This window comes from Pristis pectinata, chromosome 20 (genome assembly GCF_009764475.1).
Source record: "Pristis pectinata isolate sPriPec2 chromosome 20, sPriPec2.1.pri, whole genome shotgun sequence".
In the NCBI taxonomy this organism is placed as follows: domain Eukaryota; kingdom Metazoa; phylum Chordata; class Chondrichthyes; order Rhinopristiformes; family Pristidae; genus Pristis; species Pristis pectinata.
Window position 1 is genome coordinate 32,047,727 of NC_067424.1, and position 15,062 is coordinate 32,062,788.

Below are 15,062 nucleotides of genomic sequence, written 5' to 3' on the forward strand. Positions count from 1 at the left end.
GGTGAATGGTATATACCAAGTTCAAAGCAGTTCAAGTAAATTGCTGCATCATGTGAAACAAATGTTTCTGGAAGGTGGGAAGAAAGGAAGTAAAAACACAGGTAATGAGTTTCCTTTCAGTCTGAATAATCATGTGCTTCTGCATGGTAGGCTGATCCAGAAGGTCAGAACACATGGGATACAGGGTGAGCTAGTCAATTGGATACAAAATTGGCTTGGTGGTGGAAGGCAGGGGGTCGTCGTGGAGGGTTGTTTTTCAGACTGGAGGCCTGTGACCAGTGGTGTGCCACAGGGATCGGTGCTGATCAGTGTTGCTTGTCATTATATATATTAGATATAGATATATATATATAGATATAATATATATATATATATATATATATATATATATATATATATATATATATAGATATATATATATAGATATATATATATAGATATAGATATATATTAATGATTTGGATGACAATGTAGGTGCATGACTAATACATTTGCAAATGCCAGCAAAATTGGGGCAGGACACACACAGTGAAAGGCAGGACCCTGGGGAGTGTTGTTGAACAGAGATACTGAGGGGTACAAGTACACAGTTCCCCGAAAGTGACATCAGATAGACAGGGTAGCGAAGGTGGGCGTACTTGCCTTCACTGGCCGCAGCATTCAGTACGAGAATTGGGACATCACGTTACAGTTGTACAAAACATTAGTTAGACTGTACTTGGAGTACTGTGCGCAGTTCTGGTCGCCATGCCATAGGAAGGATGTGATTAAGCTAGAGAGGGTGCAGAAATGATTCACAAGGACGTTGCCTGGACTAGAAGCTTGAGTTATAAGGAGAGACTAGATAGGCAGGGATTGTTTTCCTTGGAGTGGAGGCGGCTAAGGGGTGACTTTAGAGGCTTATAAAATTATGAGCAGCATATATAGGGTCGATACTCATAGTCTTTTTCCACAGGGTAGAGTCTAAAACTAGATAGCATAATATGAGGGGCGAAAGATTTAAAAGGGGATCTGAGGGACAAGATCTTCCACAGAGCGGGATGGGTATATGGAAGGAGTTGGAGATGGTAGAGGCAGGTGCAATTGCAACATTAAAAAAGCACTTGGACAGGTACATGGATAGGAAAGGTTTAAACACAGGGGCCAAATGCAGGCAAATGGGATTAGCTTAGAAAGGCATCACGTTCGGCTTGGCGAATTGGGCTGAAGGGCTTTTTTCCATGCTGTGTAACTCTATGAATGTATTTTGACCAGTCTCTCATTTAAAAGATATCTGTCAATATAGTTTCACCAAAATTTCCCTCCAATAATACATCAAACATGCTATTTTTCAGGTAGAGACATTTTCTGCCATAGAAGGCAGTTCAATCCGGTGTAAAATCTTGACTGGCCATTCTTATCTTCAAAAAAAATCTGCTGCTACCACTAACTGCAATGATATTGCTGTTATCCACAGGAGGTAAGCTAACTCAATAAGCTCAGAGATTCAAATTCTTAGTAAATGTGTGCAAGGCAACAATTTTAACAACTGAGCTTGCAGGGAAGAAAACCCTACCTCATAATCAAATCAGTTTAGAGGTGCTGTAATTCTTTTCATAAATGGGGTTAGAGGGGAGTTTCTGAAGCCCAACCAGCTTCAGCTTCCTTGTAACACAAGGTGAAAAGTGAGGATGTTTGTTAATAATTGTAGAGATTTCAGTTCCCTTCACAGTTCCTCAGATTATGGAGAAGTTTATTATTAAATAGAGCTTGACCTGAACTAAAAACCAAGCTTGGGCTTATGTAGACCAGGCAACGATCACCACTATGAAAATGTCTAACCGCTCCCAATGATATTCAAATCAAGCTGACTGACAGTTGGGAACTTCAAAGTCTACAACAGTATTATCCCTGACCAGCAATGGGGGTTAAGAGAGAAAATAAAAATTTCTGATCATTATATTGGGGGGGGGGGGGGGGGGGGGGGTGGAGGCAGAAAATTTGGTTATGGGCACAATGTCTTCATCAGATAACCTCCTGACTGCAGAATTAAGAGTACAGAATGGCCAGTTCAGAACCCTAGGAGGGACAAATGGAATTGGACACTTGCAAATCAATGTCTTTTAGAAAGGAAAAAACTCTAATCATAAGTAAACAGGATGTTAAAGAAACAACTGCAAGGCTACTTAGAAGAAGCAGGTGAATGGAATTAATCACATCCTTAATACCACTACAGGCACAACAGGCCAATTGGTTGTCTTTTGTGCTATATGATTTTGCATTATGTATTACTCTATATTTGTTCTTTTTGCTCTAATTGTGTTCTTCTTGTAAAAATTGTGTACAACGTGTGTTTCTTGTGAATGCTGCTTATATGATGTCATGTGCCTGAGATGCTGCTGCATGAAAGTTTTTCAATGCACTTATGCAGACATGTACTTGTGCACATGACAATAAACTCAACTTTGACATACATACTCATTATAGACTTTCCATGCATTTGACCCATGCTGTGACATCAGCTCCAGATTCTCAATTCTCACTGCCTGGTGTTCAAGTTGTGCCATGGAGTTGTTCACTGATTCCTGCCATGCAGTGATATCATTCTTCTGTCCTGAAGATGGAGCAGGCAGTTCATATCTGTAAAACAGAAAAAAAAACACAATAATGAATTGATATTAGTAAAGTAGTTTTCCCTCCTTCCTCTGTTTTTTCTCTCATCTACTGAAAATGCAGGGCAATCTCAATTCCATATGTTGCTAACATAATATCTCAAGTGCCAATTCCTCTGAAAGTGTGCAGTAAAACCCTGCCAAACTGCCACCTTTGGGACCTTGGTCATGACAGATCAGCAGACCTTTTGGACTGTTGGACATTACTCATATTAACACTTCAACAATTATTTCACTTGTATCTTTACATGTTACAGATAGTATAAATACATTTTACAGTGAACCTGGCAAGTTTAAAAGGGAGCGCTGGAAACAACACTCCAGTGACTTTAAAAGGAGCACAGATAACAGAACTTGGTGAACAAGATGCCGACCTATCCGAATTTCTAAATAATTAGATACTGGATTATTGGAGTTTTACTGTATTAAAATTCTAAATGTGGCATCAGTCTGAGATAACTTGGCTAAGTACAGATACTAAATTTCAAAGCACCTACAATCTCTTCCGTCTCCATTTTATTCTGCAATCTCGTGTCATTCTTTACAATAATCAGGCATCGTGGCAAAACTGATTCTAAAGCAGTTGGAACAAAAAAAACTGCAGGAGATCCGAAACTAAAACAGAAAATGTGGGAAGCACCCAGGAGGTCAAATAGCATCTCTGACGATAGAAACAGAGTCAATATTTCAAGTCAAAGACCTGTCATCAAAACTGGAAAAGAGAAGAAACAGGTGTGTTTTAAGTTACATAAGGAGGGAGGCACAGAGAGAACAGAAAGAACATAAGGTGCAGGCCAAATTTGTTGAGGGGACCTTCGCTTTAAAAACTGGCAGATAATTGCAACAGAAAGATATAACCACATCTATGGAGAGTAAGTGGTGGTCACTCAAAATTGTTAATTAAGTCCCCAAGGGCTACAACTTGCCCAGATGGACACTGTTCCTTGAGTTTAAGAGTGGAAATATAACAAGCCCACCAACTCCCACAACTATCTCACCTGTCCCAACCCCGCTTCCTGAGAGGACACTTTTCCATTCACTCAGCTTGCCCATTTCAGTTATACCTATTCTAATGACAAAACTTTCCACACTAGTGCCTTTGATGTCTTCCTTTCTCCTTATTCATGGCTTTCCCTCTACCACAGTTGGCAGAGCTCTCAACAGGACTCATTTCTGCTTGCATCCCCTACCTTTCGTCCCACCAGTCTCCACATTCAGTGAATTATTCCCAGTCATTTCCACCTGCTTCAAAAGGGATTCCATCATCAGATACATCTTTCCCTTGCACCTCTTCAGCTTTCCAAAGGGATCATTCCTTCCCCAACTCCCTGGTTCACACTTCCTCCTCCACCAATCACTCCCTTTCTCACTACACTTCCCCATTCAACTGCTGGAGATGCAACACCTTCCTTTTTATCTCCGTATTTCTCACTACCCAGGGACTCAAATAACTTCCAGGCAAAGCAGTGATCGACCTGCACTTGTTCCAATTTAATGCATTGCATTTATTCTGCATCTTATGTTCTCTACATTGGAAAAACACGAAGCATAGGTTGACTGAACACTTTCCAGACACCTCTGTTCAGACTACAGGGGTGATCCCAAGCTTCCAGTCACTTATTTTAATTCTCTATCTCAGCCCCATTTTTTTTTCCCCGTCTTCAACTTCGTACTTTGCTCCAACCACGCACAGCTTACGCTCAAGGAATAGTATCTCATCTTCCATCTAGGCACATTGCAGCCCTCAAGATTATCTCAATTTTCTGACTGAACAAAATTAAGCAGCAAATTTCTTTAGTATCTAGCATTGGTCTAAAACTCAGACTGATTTTGTGTCCAGTTACCAAAACATTTAAAAATTACTGCCTTCAGCTCAAGCAGTGCCTCCAATTCTGGGCACACTTTAAGAAAGACATCAAAGCCTTGGGAAGGGTAGGGAGGAGATCTATAGGAATAGTATTAAGGATGTTGACTTTTGTTACACAATAAGCAGTTGGGATTGTTCTTGTAACAGAAGATAACAGGATGTAGCTGAGGGTATCAAAAGCATGAAAGGTTTTGAAAGAATAAATAACAGAACTTATTTCTCCTGACAGAAGGCTCAGTAACTTAGGGCCACTGCTTTCAATTAATTATAAAGTGAGCCAGAAGTGAGAATATAATATTTTCATCAGTTAATTAAGAGGATCTGGAATTCACTGACTGGTGGTCAAAGTCCTTGAAAAGTAACTTTAGAAAACAAAATTAGATAAGTACTCAAAAGTGAAAGCTTTGCTAGGCTTTACCAAAAAGAGCTGGAAAATAGGACTCATTGGAAGCTAAAATGGCATAATTTTGTGCTACAAGATTGTATCTGCTTCTCCGTCCAATCATTCACACTTCTGGGATCACAGGGTGAAATACAGGCTTCACAGAGTTCACAGAGTTACAGTTCTTCAAACCATTCTCAATTATTGAGTTATTGATGTTACAACTCATGGTTTATATAAAGTGCTCCTGTTAGGTCTTTTGCTCACACACTTACCATTTTGCATTTCCTCACCAAACCCACGAACTCACCTTTTCATACTGAGCAGTTCCATTGGCTGGCGAGCTGCAAGTCGCTCAAATTCATTCCTCATGATCTCAGTCTATAAAGGAAGTTAGATAAAACCCTGTTACATTTTAATACATGCATAATAATTCTATTTAAAGCACTGTAATGTGATATCATTCAATCATACATGATTAAAATGGCAGAATTATCCAGTTACAGACTGGTCTGTTACCATTTCACGCTTTGCTGTTATATCACATCCTTAAGAGCTGAACCTCAGTAAAATATCAATGAAGGTCCCAATTACTTTGTTTATACACAATCTCATGGTACAGGTGAGAAATAATTAACAGACAAAGTAGTGAAAAGATCAGATACTCCTTTCCCTCCACCAACTGCCCAAAACAGCAATGAAAGCTGATGACACAGAATTAGGTGCAGGTGCAAAGTTTAAAGAAAAAAAAATCATGGCTACGGAGAAAGGCAGAACAAAATTATTTGGCCAACTCCTTCAAAGGAGTAATGACATACAACCGTGCTATATGATGCTACAATTTCTTTTCCCCCACAGCAGTCCTTAGAGGGCAATGGTCTCAGAGTGCATGGGTTTTGATGAGGAGGATCTGTGGGAACTTCTCAGTATTGACCAGTGGTTGAACAGTGTGACATTGGTGCCTGTTAGGTAGGTGGTTGGTGATTACTTTTTTTTCCCAGTTGAAATACTGTGCTAGGACAGAGATTGGATTATATTTTAAGGGGCCCTTTAACTGAATTCTATAGCAGACAAGTTCATTCACAAGAGTTGTACAGCTTGCAGCATGTAGAAAATTTGAGATGCTCCTCATGATCTGCAGGAGCTTCCTTCCTTTTGCCCAGCTGGAGGCACTGCAGAGTTACAGTTACATCAATAGCATGTTTTTAAAAAGGTGGCTTAAGGAAAGGCAGTCCAATAAGGAATGGGTGACCACCAGGCAGAGAAAGGGAGGCAGGCAATCAAGGAAACTTCAGAGTGCATCCCTGAGGTTTCCCCAGAGTTCAAAATCATTTTCCAGTTGGAAACCGGTGGAGGCAAGTGCATCTCTGGGGTAATAGTGGCTAGAAATGCAAATGCTGGATAGTATGTCTCTTCCCTGGAGATGGGATCAAGTACGTCACAAAACAGTTTCAGGGCATTCTACAGAAGGGTGAACAACTAAGAGGTTGTGGTTCATGGTGGTACTAACAACATGGTAAAAGTAAGAATGAGGTCCTGCAACATGAATTTAGGTAGCAGATTAAGGAACTGGATCTCAAAGGTTATAATCTCCAAATTTCTTCTGTTGTCTTGTGCTGGTGAGTACAGGAATTGGACAATAGGTCAGATGAATGAGTAGCTAAAGAGATAGGGAAGAAAGGAGGGCTTTAGATTTCTGGATCAATAGAACTGATCCAAAGGTGAGGCCTGTAAAAGTTGGACAGATTGCAGTTGGACAGGAATGGGTCCAACATTCTTGCAAAGAGATCTGCTGGTCTGTTGGCAAGGATTTAAGCTATTTGGCAGGAGAATTGGGCAGAGTGGATGGAGGAAAGGAATGGTGGGGGAAGAAACAGTCAAATATAGAAAGAAAACCAAGTCAATCCAGTCAGTAGAGCACACATAGGCTCGATAAAGCACATAGAAGGAACTGAAGGCCATATTGCATCTATTTTAATGCAAGGAATCTGACTAGTGAGGCAGATGAACTGTGAATGTTGATTAGTATATGGGAATAAGATGGAAAAAAGGGGACAATAACTTAACTTGGGGGTGTGTGTGTGTGTGTGTGTGAAAACAATACAGACAAGAAGACGTGTATGAAAGCACATGAAGGGGCTAGTACAAGAGGGTTACAGTAGTAGGGGATATCAACTTCCCCAAAATTAACTGGGATTGTCCTAGTGCAAGAGGCTTAAAGAACAGGAAGCAAGTCCAAAAGGAAAGTTTTAAAGGCAAGTTGAAGAGTGTATTGAGAGTCAGTACATAGATAGCCCCCTATGAGCGAAGGGGTAATACAGGACTTAATCTTAGGGAACATAGCTGGGAAAGTGGCTGAAGTGTCAGTGGAAGAGCATTTTGGAAATAATGGCCATAACTCAAGTTTCAAAGTTGTTATTGAAAAGAATAAGGATGGGCCTAAATTAACATCCCAAATGGGTGGAAGACCAATTTCAATATCAAAATTCAAAACCAGGCATAAGTAGACTGGAATCAGCCACTTGCAGGCCAGTCTACATTGGACAAGAGGGAGTCATACAAAAGTGAAATAGTGAGGTGTTCGGGGCCAAAGTCCTCCTGTTAAGGAAGTTGCAATCTGAAAAACACTGGCCAAAGGGGCAGTGGTGGCAGAGACTTTCACAACATTTTAGTATCTCAATGAGCACTTGAATTGCCGCAGTATAGAAGGCTGGAAAATGAGATTAATATAGATTGTTACAGGGAGGTCAGCATGGGCATGATGGGCCAATAGATATGTTTCTGTGCTGTAGGACACTATGGCCCTTAGATATTGGAAAATTATCCAGAGTCACCAGTGCTACTTTTAAAAGCAAAAGTAATAGGCAATAGTTACTGCCCCACTAACATGATCCACACAAAATTTAAAAAATGCCCCAACACTTTTCAGATGAAGGGATTTGTTACAACTTTAAACCTAATTAGTTCCACTAATTCCAACTCTGTAAATCGAAATGCAGTGAAAATTAAATGGCATAATAATGTGCTTCAAAAAAAGAGTCCCCAAGGTTTCCGTAGATCAGGCTTCAAAAATGATAGATCAGGTAAATCAAGAGCAAGGAAAAAAAAATCAAAAATAAATTACTTTTAAAATTGTCAACAGATTTACATTTTCCCCATTAGGTACATGCATAAGGCAGGGAAAAAAGCAAGCTATATGGTTCCCATGGAAGTGAACAGGATTGTTCAAATGTCAGGCAAGTACTCGAAATTACATTTGTTGGACTAATGATTAAATGATTGCTTTTTAAAGCAGCGTAACAGTTATGGCCACATCCTAACTCATAGGCAAGCATGGGCAGATCCACACAACCTCTTATTAACTGGGTCAATTTACTTTATACATTTCAAATAGTTGTTCATTACCACACTTAAGATCTTTGCTCCATGTCCATGTTGCCAACCTCCAGCCTACATGCATGCATACATACACACACACACACACACACAAGGTAGCAAGGGAGAACATGAGATTTTGATTATTGGTAGGCAGAGTGGAAATCATGTAGCAGAGAATTTTAGTCAGAAACAAAACAATGAGGGGCCATGAGTGGAGATAGGGTGTAGAGGGCTAGAGATAATGGATTGATAATTTTCTAAATGGTACAAGCAGAGCTGCTACCAAAGGATACCTTTCTCCTTTAGAAAAGACACAGATTTTTGCAGAGTACTAGGAAGATTGTAGGAGCTGTGTGGTTGCTAATAACCAAGCAGGGAAAATATTTTTGTCCCAATCTTCAACAGTTAGTACAATGATTGTAAGAAATATGAGGCTAAACACCTTTCAAAACTGCAGTCCAAAATATTCCACAAAAAAAAATCTGCAATTTAACATCACAATTTTGTACCCCAAGGAAAATGCATGATTGAGACAACATGCAGTAGACTGCATCAAAGAGCTGTCCAAATAGCAAGAAAATAGTGGAGGGTTTGCTGTACAAAAACATCCATAAATCACCTCTGCTCCTTTTCCACACTCACACCTTTTTCACACATCAGGCTGCCGTTTATTGATTATAGCTCGGTGTTAAACACCATCATCCCCTCAGTTCTAATCAACAAGCTTCAAAACCTGGGCCTCTGTACCTCTCTTCAACTGGATCCTCGATTTCCTTATCAGGAGACCACAGTCAGTGCAGATCAGTAGTAACATCTTCTCCTCACTGACAATCAACACAGGTGCACCTCAAGGATGCGTGCTTAGCCCACTGCTCTACTCACTCTACACTCATGACTGTGTGGCTAGGCACAGCTCCAACGCCATCTATAAATCCGCTGATAACACCACTGTTGTTGGCAGAATCTCAGATGGCGATGAGGAGGTGTACAGGAGTGAGGTAGACCAGCTGGTTGAATGATGTCACAACAACAGCCTTGCGCTCAGCATCAGCAAGACCAAGGAATTGATTGTGGACTTCAGGAAGGGAAAGTCAGGAGAACACACACCAGTCCTCATTGAGGGGTTAGTGGTGGAAAAGGTGAGTAGCTTTAAGTTCCTGGGTGTCAACATCTCAGAGAATCTATCTTGGGGCCAATACATTGATGGCACGCCAGTGGCTCTACTTTATTAGGAGTTTGAGGAGATTTGGTATGTCACCAAAGACTCTTGCAAATTTCTACAGATGTACGGTGGAGAGCATTCTGACTGGTTGCATCACTGCCTGGTATGGAGGCTCCAATGCGCAGGATTGAAAGAGGCTGCAGAGGGTTGTAAACTCAGTCAGCTCCATCATGGACAAAACCCTCTCTGCCATCGAGGACATCTTCAAGAGGTGGTGCCTCAAGAAGGCAAAATCCATCATTCTGGACCCTCACCACCCGCAACATACCCACTTCACTTTACTATCAGGTACAGGAGGAGGTAGAGGAGCCTGAAGACCCACACTCAACGTTTCAGGAACAGCTTCTTCCCCGCCACCATTAGATTTCTGAATGCTCCATGAACACTACCTAATTATTCCTCTTTTGCACTATGTATTTATTTGTCACTTATAGTAATTTTTGTCCTTATGTCTTGCACTGTACTACTGCCACAAAACAACAAATTTCACGTCATATGTTAGTGATAATTAACCTAATTCTGACATTCCCACCCTATCCTAGTTGGGATCTTCAATTTTGGTTCTGTATAGCACAGTATATCCTTTAATGTCCATTTCTCAGTAGCACTTTTAAGGCATGACCTAATCTGGTTATCCTTGTCTAGTTATTTGCAGTCAAACAACTGGAATCTGCTCTGTTATTGCCTCATATTCTTGACAATTGAAGCAAATGCTGAAAGTAGAAATGTACATTTGCTTGAGCCAGAAAACTTGGTATCAATGGAAGAGCTGTGTAATCCCGTAGCATAATATGTTTAGTGAACAGCATTGATTACACTACAATCTTTCACTGCACTTGTCAAACACCATACTATGATAGCTTACCATAGAATTACTACATGATCATCTGCACTAACCTTGTGGTACTTACCAGAACAATACATGTAAAACTTGATCAAATTGTCAGTGGAAGAGGAAGGGAAGCTACATATTAAAATTGGCACACTGGTCGTATTTCTTTTGAAGAATGAAACATTAACTGTGCCCACATTTACGCAAGGTTTAATGATGTTCCACATAAAATTTTCCCAACAGTCATGATCTGTGGAAATGGAACCACTCTATAATTGCAGATGACAAAGATCCATAGAGTTTGAATTATAGGAGGAAAAAAAAATCAACTAAGTTTGATCTTAATGGAAACACAATTCTGCAAAATGCAGATGACATTTAAAGCAGGGCTAACATCACATAAGAATGTGGAATGCTCGGCTCTGCTGAGGGAAAGAGACTATATACTTCCATCCCAGAGACTGGAGTACAAAATTCAAGGCTGACACTCAGTGTTTAACTGAGGGAGTGCTGCACTGTCAGTGGTGCCATCTTTTGGACGAGTTGCTAAATCACATCCAAGTGGATAGAGAAAGATCCTCTAGCATGACTTCAAACATCAGGCAAACTATCCCCAATGTCCTAGCTAATAGTTATTCCTCAATCAACATAACTATCAGGTCATTAGCAGATTATCATTCATGAAGTAAAATTAGGCTCAAATTGAAATTTAAAAAAAATGCTATTGCTAGTAATCGGAAATAAAATTAGGAAGCGCTGGAAACACTCAGGTTAGGCAGCATCTGTGGGAAGAAAAACAGAATTAACATTTCAGGTCAAAGACCCTTTGTTAGAACTGGGAGAGAAAAAAGCAAATTAGTTTTGAGGAGGGATGGACAGAACCAAGGGGAATATCTGCAGGAGCACAAGGCCAGGCTTGCCATTGTGTTAAATTGTAGAAGACCTCCAGTTACATGGGTTAGTTAAGGGCAGCTTGAGGGCAATAATACAATCAAAGAAGCAAGATGTGTTGCAAATAGTGGGGTTGCAGGACATGCCCAGCAGGTCAGGCTGTAGTAATGGAGCGAGAAAACCTGAGCTAATATCACAGGTGGATGACTTACATCAGATATATGGTGCAAGTCATCTACAGACAGATAGTCAGGGTGGATATGTGATAGACAATTAAAGTGGCAGGCATGAAGAAGCTCTGTGTTGCCCTGCAGACTGCAAAGCCGTCTCTCAATCTGCATTTGGTGTTTCCAATAGAGAGAAGACCACATTCTGAAGACCAAATGCAGTACATTAGATTGGAAGATGTGCAAGGAAATTACTGCTTCACCTAGAAATCTTGTAACTTACACTATGCTGTCATACCCTCATCTCCCACAACACTTGTGGCCTATTCTCCAGCCAACCTTTATCAATTATAGTTTTAATAGAGAGTCTTCTCCACCTCTGTTCCTCCCACTAACCTCAGACAATGTTCATGGAAGCTGGCCAAAGGTGCTGCTTATAATGTTAAGCAGCTGTTCATATTTTGTTAAAATGTAATTACCTGATGCAAAGTCCTAACCTCCCTTTGACCTCCAGAGCTTAAGCCACTGCTCCTACCCCTCTCACTGAGGAGGATCAGCTTTAACATTTTTCATGAAGTCTGAACAACTAGTGAGAGACCAAAGTCTTCAATTTCCAACCCAGGTTGGATGATGAAGAACAAACAGTGAGAAATTCAAAGTACCCATGATAATCATAACATTGTTCCAGGAGCAATTTTCCATTTAGGTATGCAAGTCATCTTTGGCATTAGTAACAGTAACAGATATACACAGAAAAAAAATAGATGGATAGAGGACAGAGATTACCCATGTGCTTTAAAAATTAATTTTTATTTTAAAGTAAAGTACTGAATGTTGCCAGTCATCACTTATAGTCGCAAGTCATATTTAATCTAATAACACTCAACAAGAATTGTACTTTTATTCAGTACTTAGCTTTTGAAAGTAGATATTAGCAAAAATTGCCTTTTTCCACCTCCACATTAGCACTCACCTCCCAGTGCCATGTTTCTTCTCTTCCCATGAGCAATAACTAGGAAGATTTAGTCTGTCAACATAACCTCCATTTCTCTCATTTCACACCTCATTTTCAAAAGTATAGTGGAAAGGAAAATTGAAATATTTGGATGGTGCTCAGTCCAAAGTTGATCTGTTTTGACCAAAAAGCCCCATGATCAATGCTGACTTAAGCAGGGCAACACTTCGAAAGCAGTTTTGGACAACAGCTTTTACCCTAAAAGGGTATCTTACATGCCTTACCTCATTTACTGCTAAATTCACACACAAAAAAGCTATTTGAAAGAAATGCTGAAAGATCTCAGTTTTACACCTGCACTCTTATTTTTCTATTTAACATCTGCACAATGTTGTCTTGAATATGTACTTTCTCTGTATCGTTTCAGGTGTTGAATGGAGTAATGTAGAGTCACAGTTTCCAGACAGAGCTAAAAAGTTATGCATACTCACTTCAAATGCTGAATAGTCAGGCGTAGGCAAATAACTCAGGTAATTCTTTGTGGGTCGGTAACGTCTGGTCTCTTCTTCCACTAGGGCAGCTGCCTGGAAGACAAGAATAAAATAATGAGAGTCTGAATATTGTGAGCCTTCCCTGTTAATTCTTACAGGAGTGCGACTGTAGAACAGTATAATAGCTTAGTGGTTAAGTTACCACACAGAATAAAACTGTGTGGTAACCAAACGTGTGCAGCCCAAAGCCCTGTTATTTGCTTTATGCAATGGAGTCATACAGGTTAGGAAACTGGCAGATCCCTTGCCTGTGCCAAGTTAGTTGACTTCAGAGGTGTAGCTCTACCCAAGATTTTTATTTGGAGACCACTTCTCTACTCTTAATCTGGGAGTTACCGGATAAGGGATATAGGACGAAATAGGATTTAAAAAGATAAAATTCTGAGCTACGAATGGTCCTTAGACAAAGAGCAAACCACCTTTTCTCTTTATAAACATTGATGGATCTCTGATGCATTTTCAGTAACATTTGGTTATATATTTCAGATAACTGAAGTTATAGCTTATTTTCTCATTTGTATCTATGAAATATAGTTTTGTAGCGACTCACTGTCCGAGCAAGCGAACCGGCTCGGTGGTCGGGTCGCGCGTCCTCGAAGTGGCGAGGCCCAAGATGGCGTTGGGCCTTCGTCTTCCCCGAGTGACGGGGAGAATCCGCACGCACAGGAAAAGTTTGATGACGTAGCACATATGTCATTTCTGTTTTCGGTGGGCGGGAACCGTTCCTCCTAAAAGGCCCGCGCAAGGCAGGAAAATAAATCAGTTTTTGTTCTGCAGCCCACTGACTAGTGCCTTGTTTTCACATCGTGGTAGCAGCTGCTACACTGGTGACCCCGACGGTCCAAATGGATTTTGGACCCGCACAATGGACGACAATGCAGCAGCCAACGCAGTGGCACTCAAGCTGCCCACCTCTTGGACGCTTCGCCCCAGCGTCTGGTTCAACCAGGCTGAAGCACAATTCCAACTTCGGCAGATCACCTCCGACTCCACAAAGTACTACCACATGGTCAGCTCTCTGGACCAGGAGACAGCCGCCCAGGTCGGAGACTTCATCCAGTCTCCTCCGGAGGAGGATAAGTACCCGGCTTTCAAAGACCTTATTCGGACCTTCGGCCTCTCCCGTCGCGAGTGCGCCACCCGCCTGCTTCATCTCGACGGCCTGGGGGACAGATCCCCATCGGCCCCAATGAACAAGATGCTGGCCTTGGCTGAGGGACACAAGCCTTGCCTAATGTTCGAACAGGCCTTCCTCGAACAACTACCCGATGACATTCACCTGCTGTTGGCCGACACCGATTTCAGCAACCCACGCGAGGTAGCTGCCCAGGCAGATGTCCTGTGGAAGGCCAAACGCAAGAGCGGGTCATCCTTCGGCCAAATCACCAGGCTGCGAGCCCAACGCCTACCTAAACCAGTCCCAGCAACCGAGCGACCACACCCCAGAAACACAGGCGACAACACTGGCGACTAGCTATGTTTCTACCATCGGAGGTGGGGCGCAGAGACCCATCGATGCCGCCCACCCTGCAAGTTTCAGGGAAACGCCAGGACCAGCCGCCGCTGATGGCTACGACAGCTGGCCGCCAACACAGCCTCCTATTCGTTCAGGAGGAGCAGTCCGGGCGTTGTTTCCTCGTCAATACTGGAGCAGAGGTCAGTATTTTGCCCCCGACCAGCCGCGACACTCGTAACAGGCAACAAGGTCCTGCACTCAATGCCGCAAACGGCACAACGATACGGACTGTCGGTACCCGCACACTTCAATTACAATTCGGCGACAGCCGTTTTACCTGGAACTTTACCCTTGTCGCTGTCGCCCGGCCACTCCTGGGAGCCGATTTCCTTCGGGCCCACGGCCTGTTAGTCGACCTGCGAGGGAAGCGGCTAGTGCACTCCAGAACTTTCCAAACCTACCCCCTGGGAGAAGCCAGACTACCAGCCCCGCGCCTGGACTCCGTTTCCCTGTCCAGCAACGAGTTCACCAAGCTCCTAGCTAAGCCATCATCAGTTTTGGCACCTCAGTTTACAAATTGGATGCCCAAACACAGGGCACAGCACCACATCATTACCACAGGGCCACCCCTTCACGCCCGAGCATGACGACTACCTCCAGACAAGCTCTGCCTAGCAAAGGAAGAGTTCCGCTGAATGGAGGAGCTGGGG

At 42.0% G+C, this 15,062-nt stretch overlaps 1 protein-coding gene across 2 annotated transcripts in view; it reads right to left on the reverse strand.

Annotated features, from left to right (window-relative positions):
- bcas2 (BCAS2 pre-mRNA processing factor) overlaps positions 1 to 15,062 on the reverse strand; it is a 33,889-nt gene that overhangs the window by 11,969 nt on the left and 6,858 nt on the right. For both annotated transcript variants that reach the window (XM_052034708.1, XM_052034707.1), the window contains exons 2-4: positions 12,837 to 12,929; positions 5,211 to 5,281; positions 2,458 to 2,619 (exon numbers count right to left, since the gene is read on the reverse strand). In XM_052034708.1, coding sequence (XP_051890668.1) covers positions 2,458 to 2,619; positions 5,211 to 5,281; positions 12,837 to 12,929 — 326 coding nt within the window. The remainder of the gene's footprint in view (positions 1 to 2,457; positions 2,620 to 5,210; positions 5,282 to 12,836; positions 12,930 to 15,062) is intronic.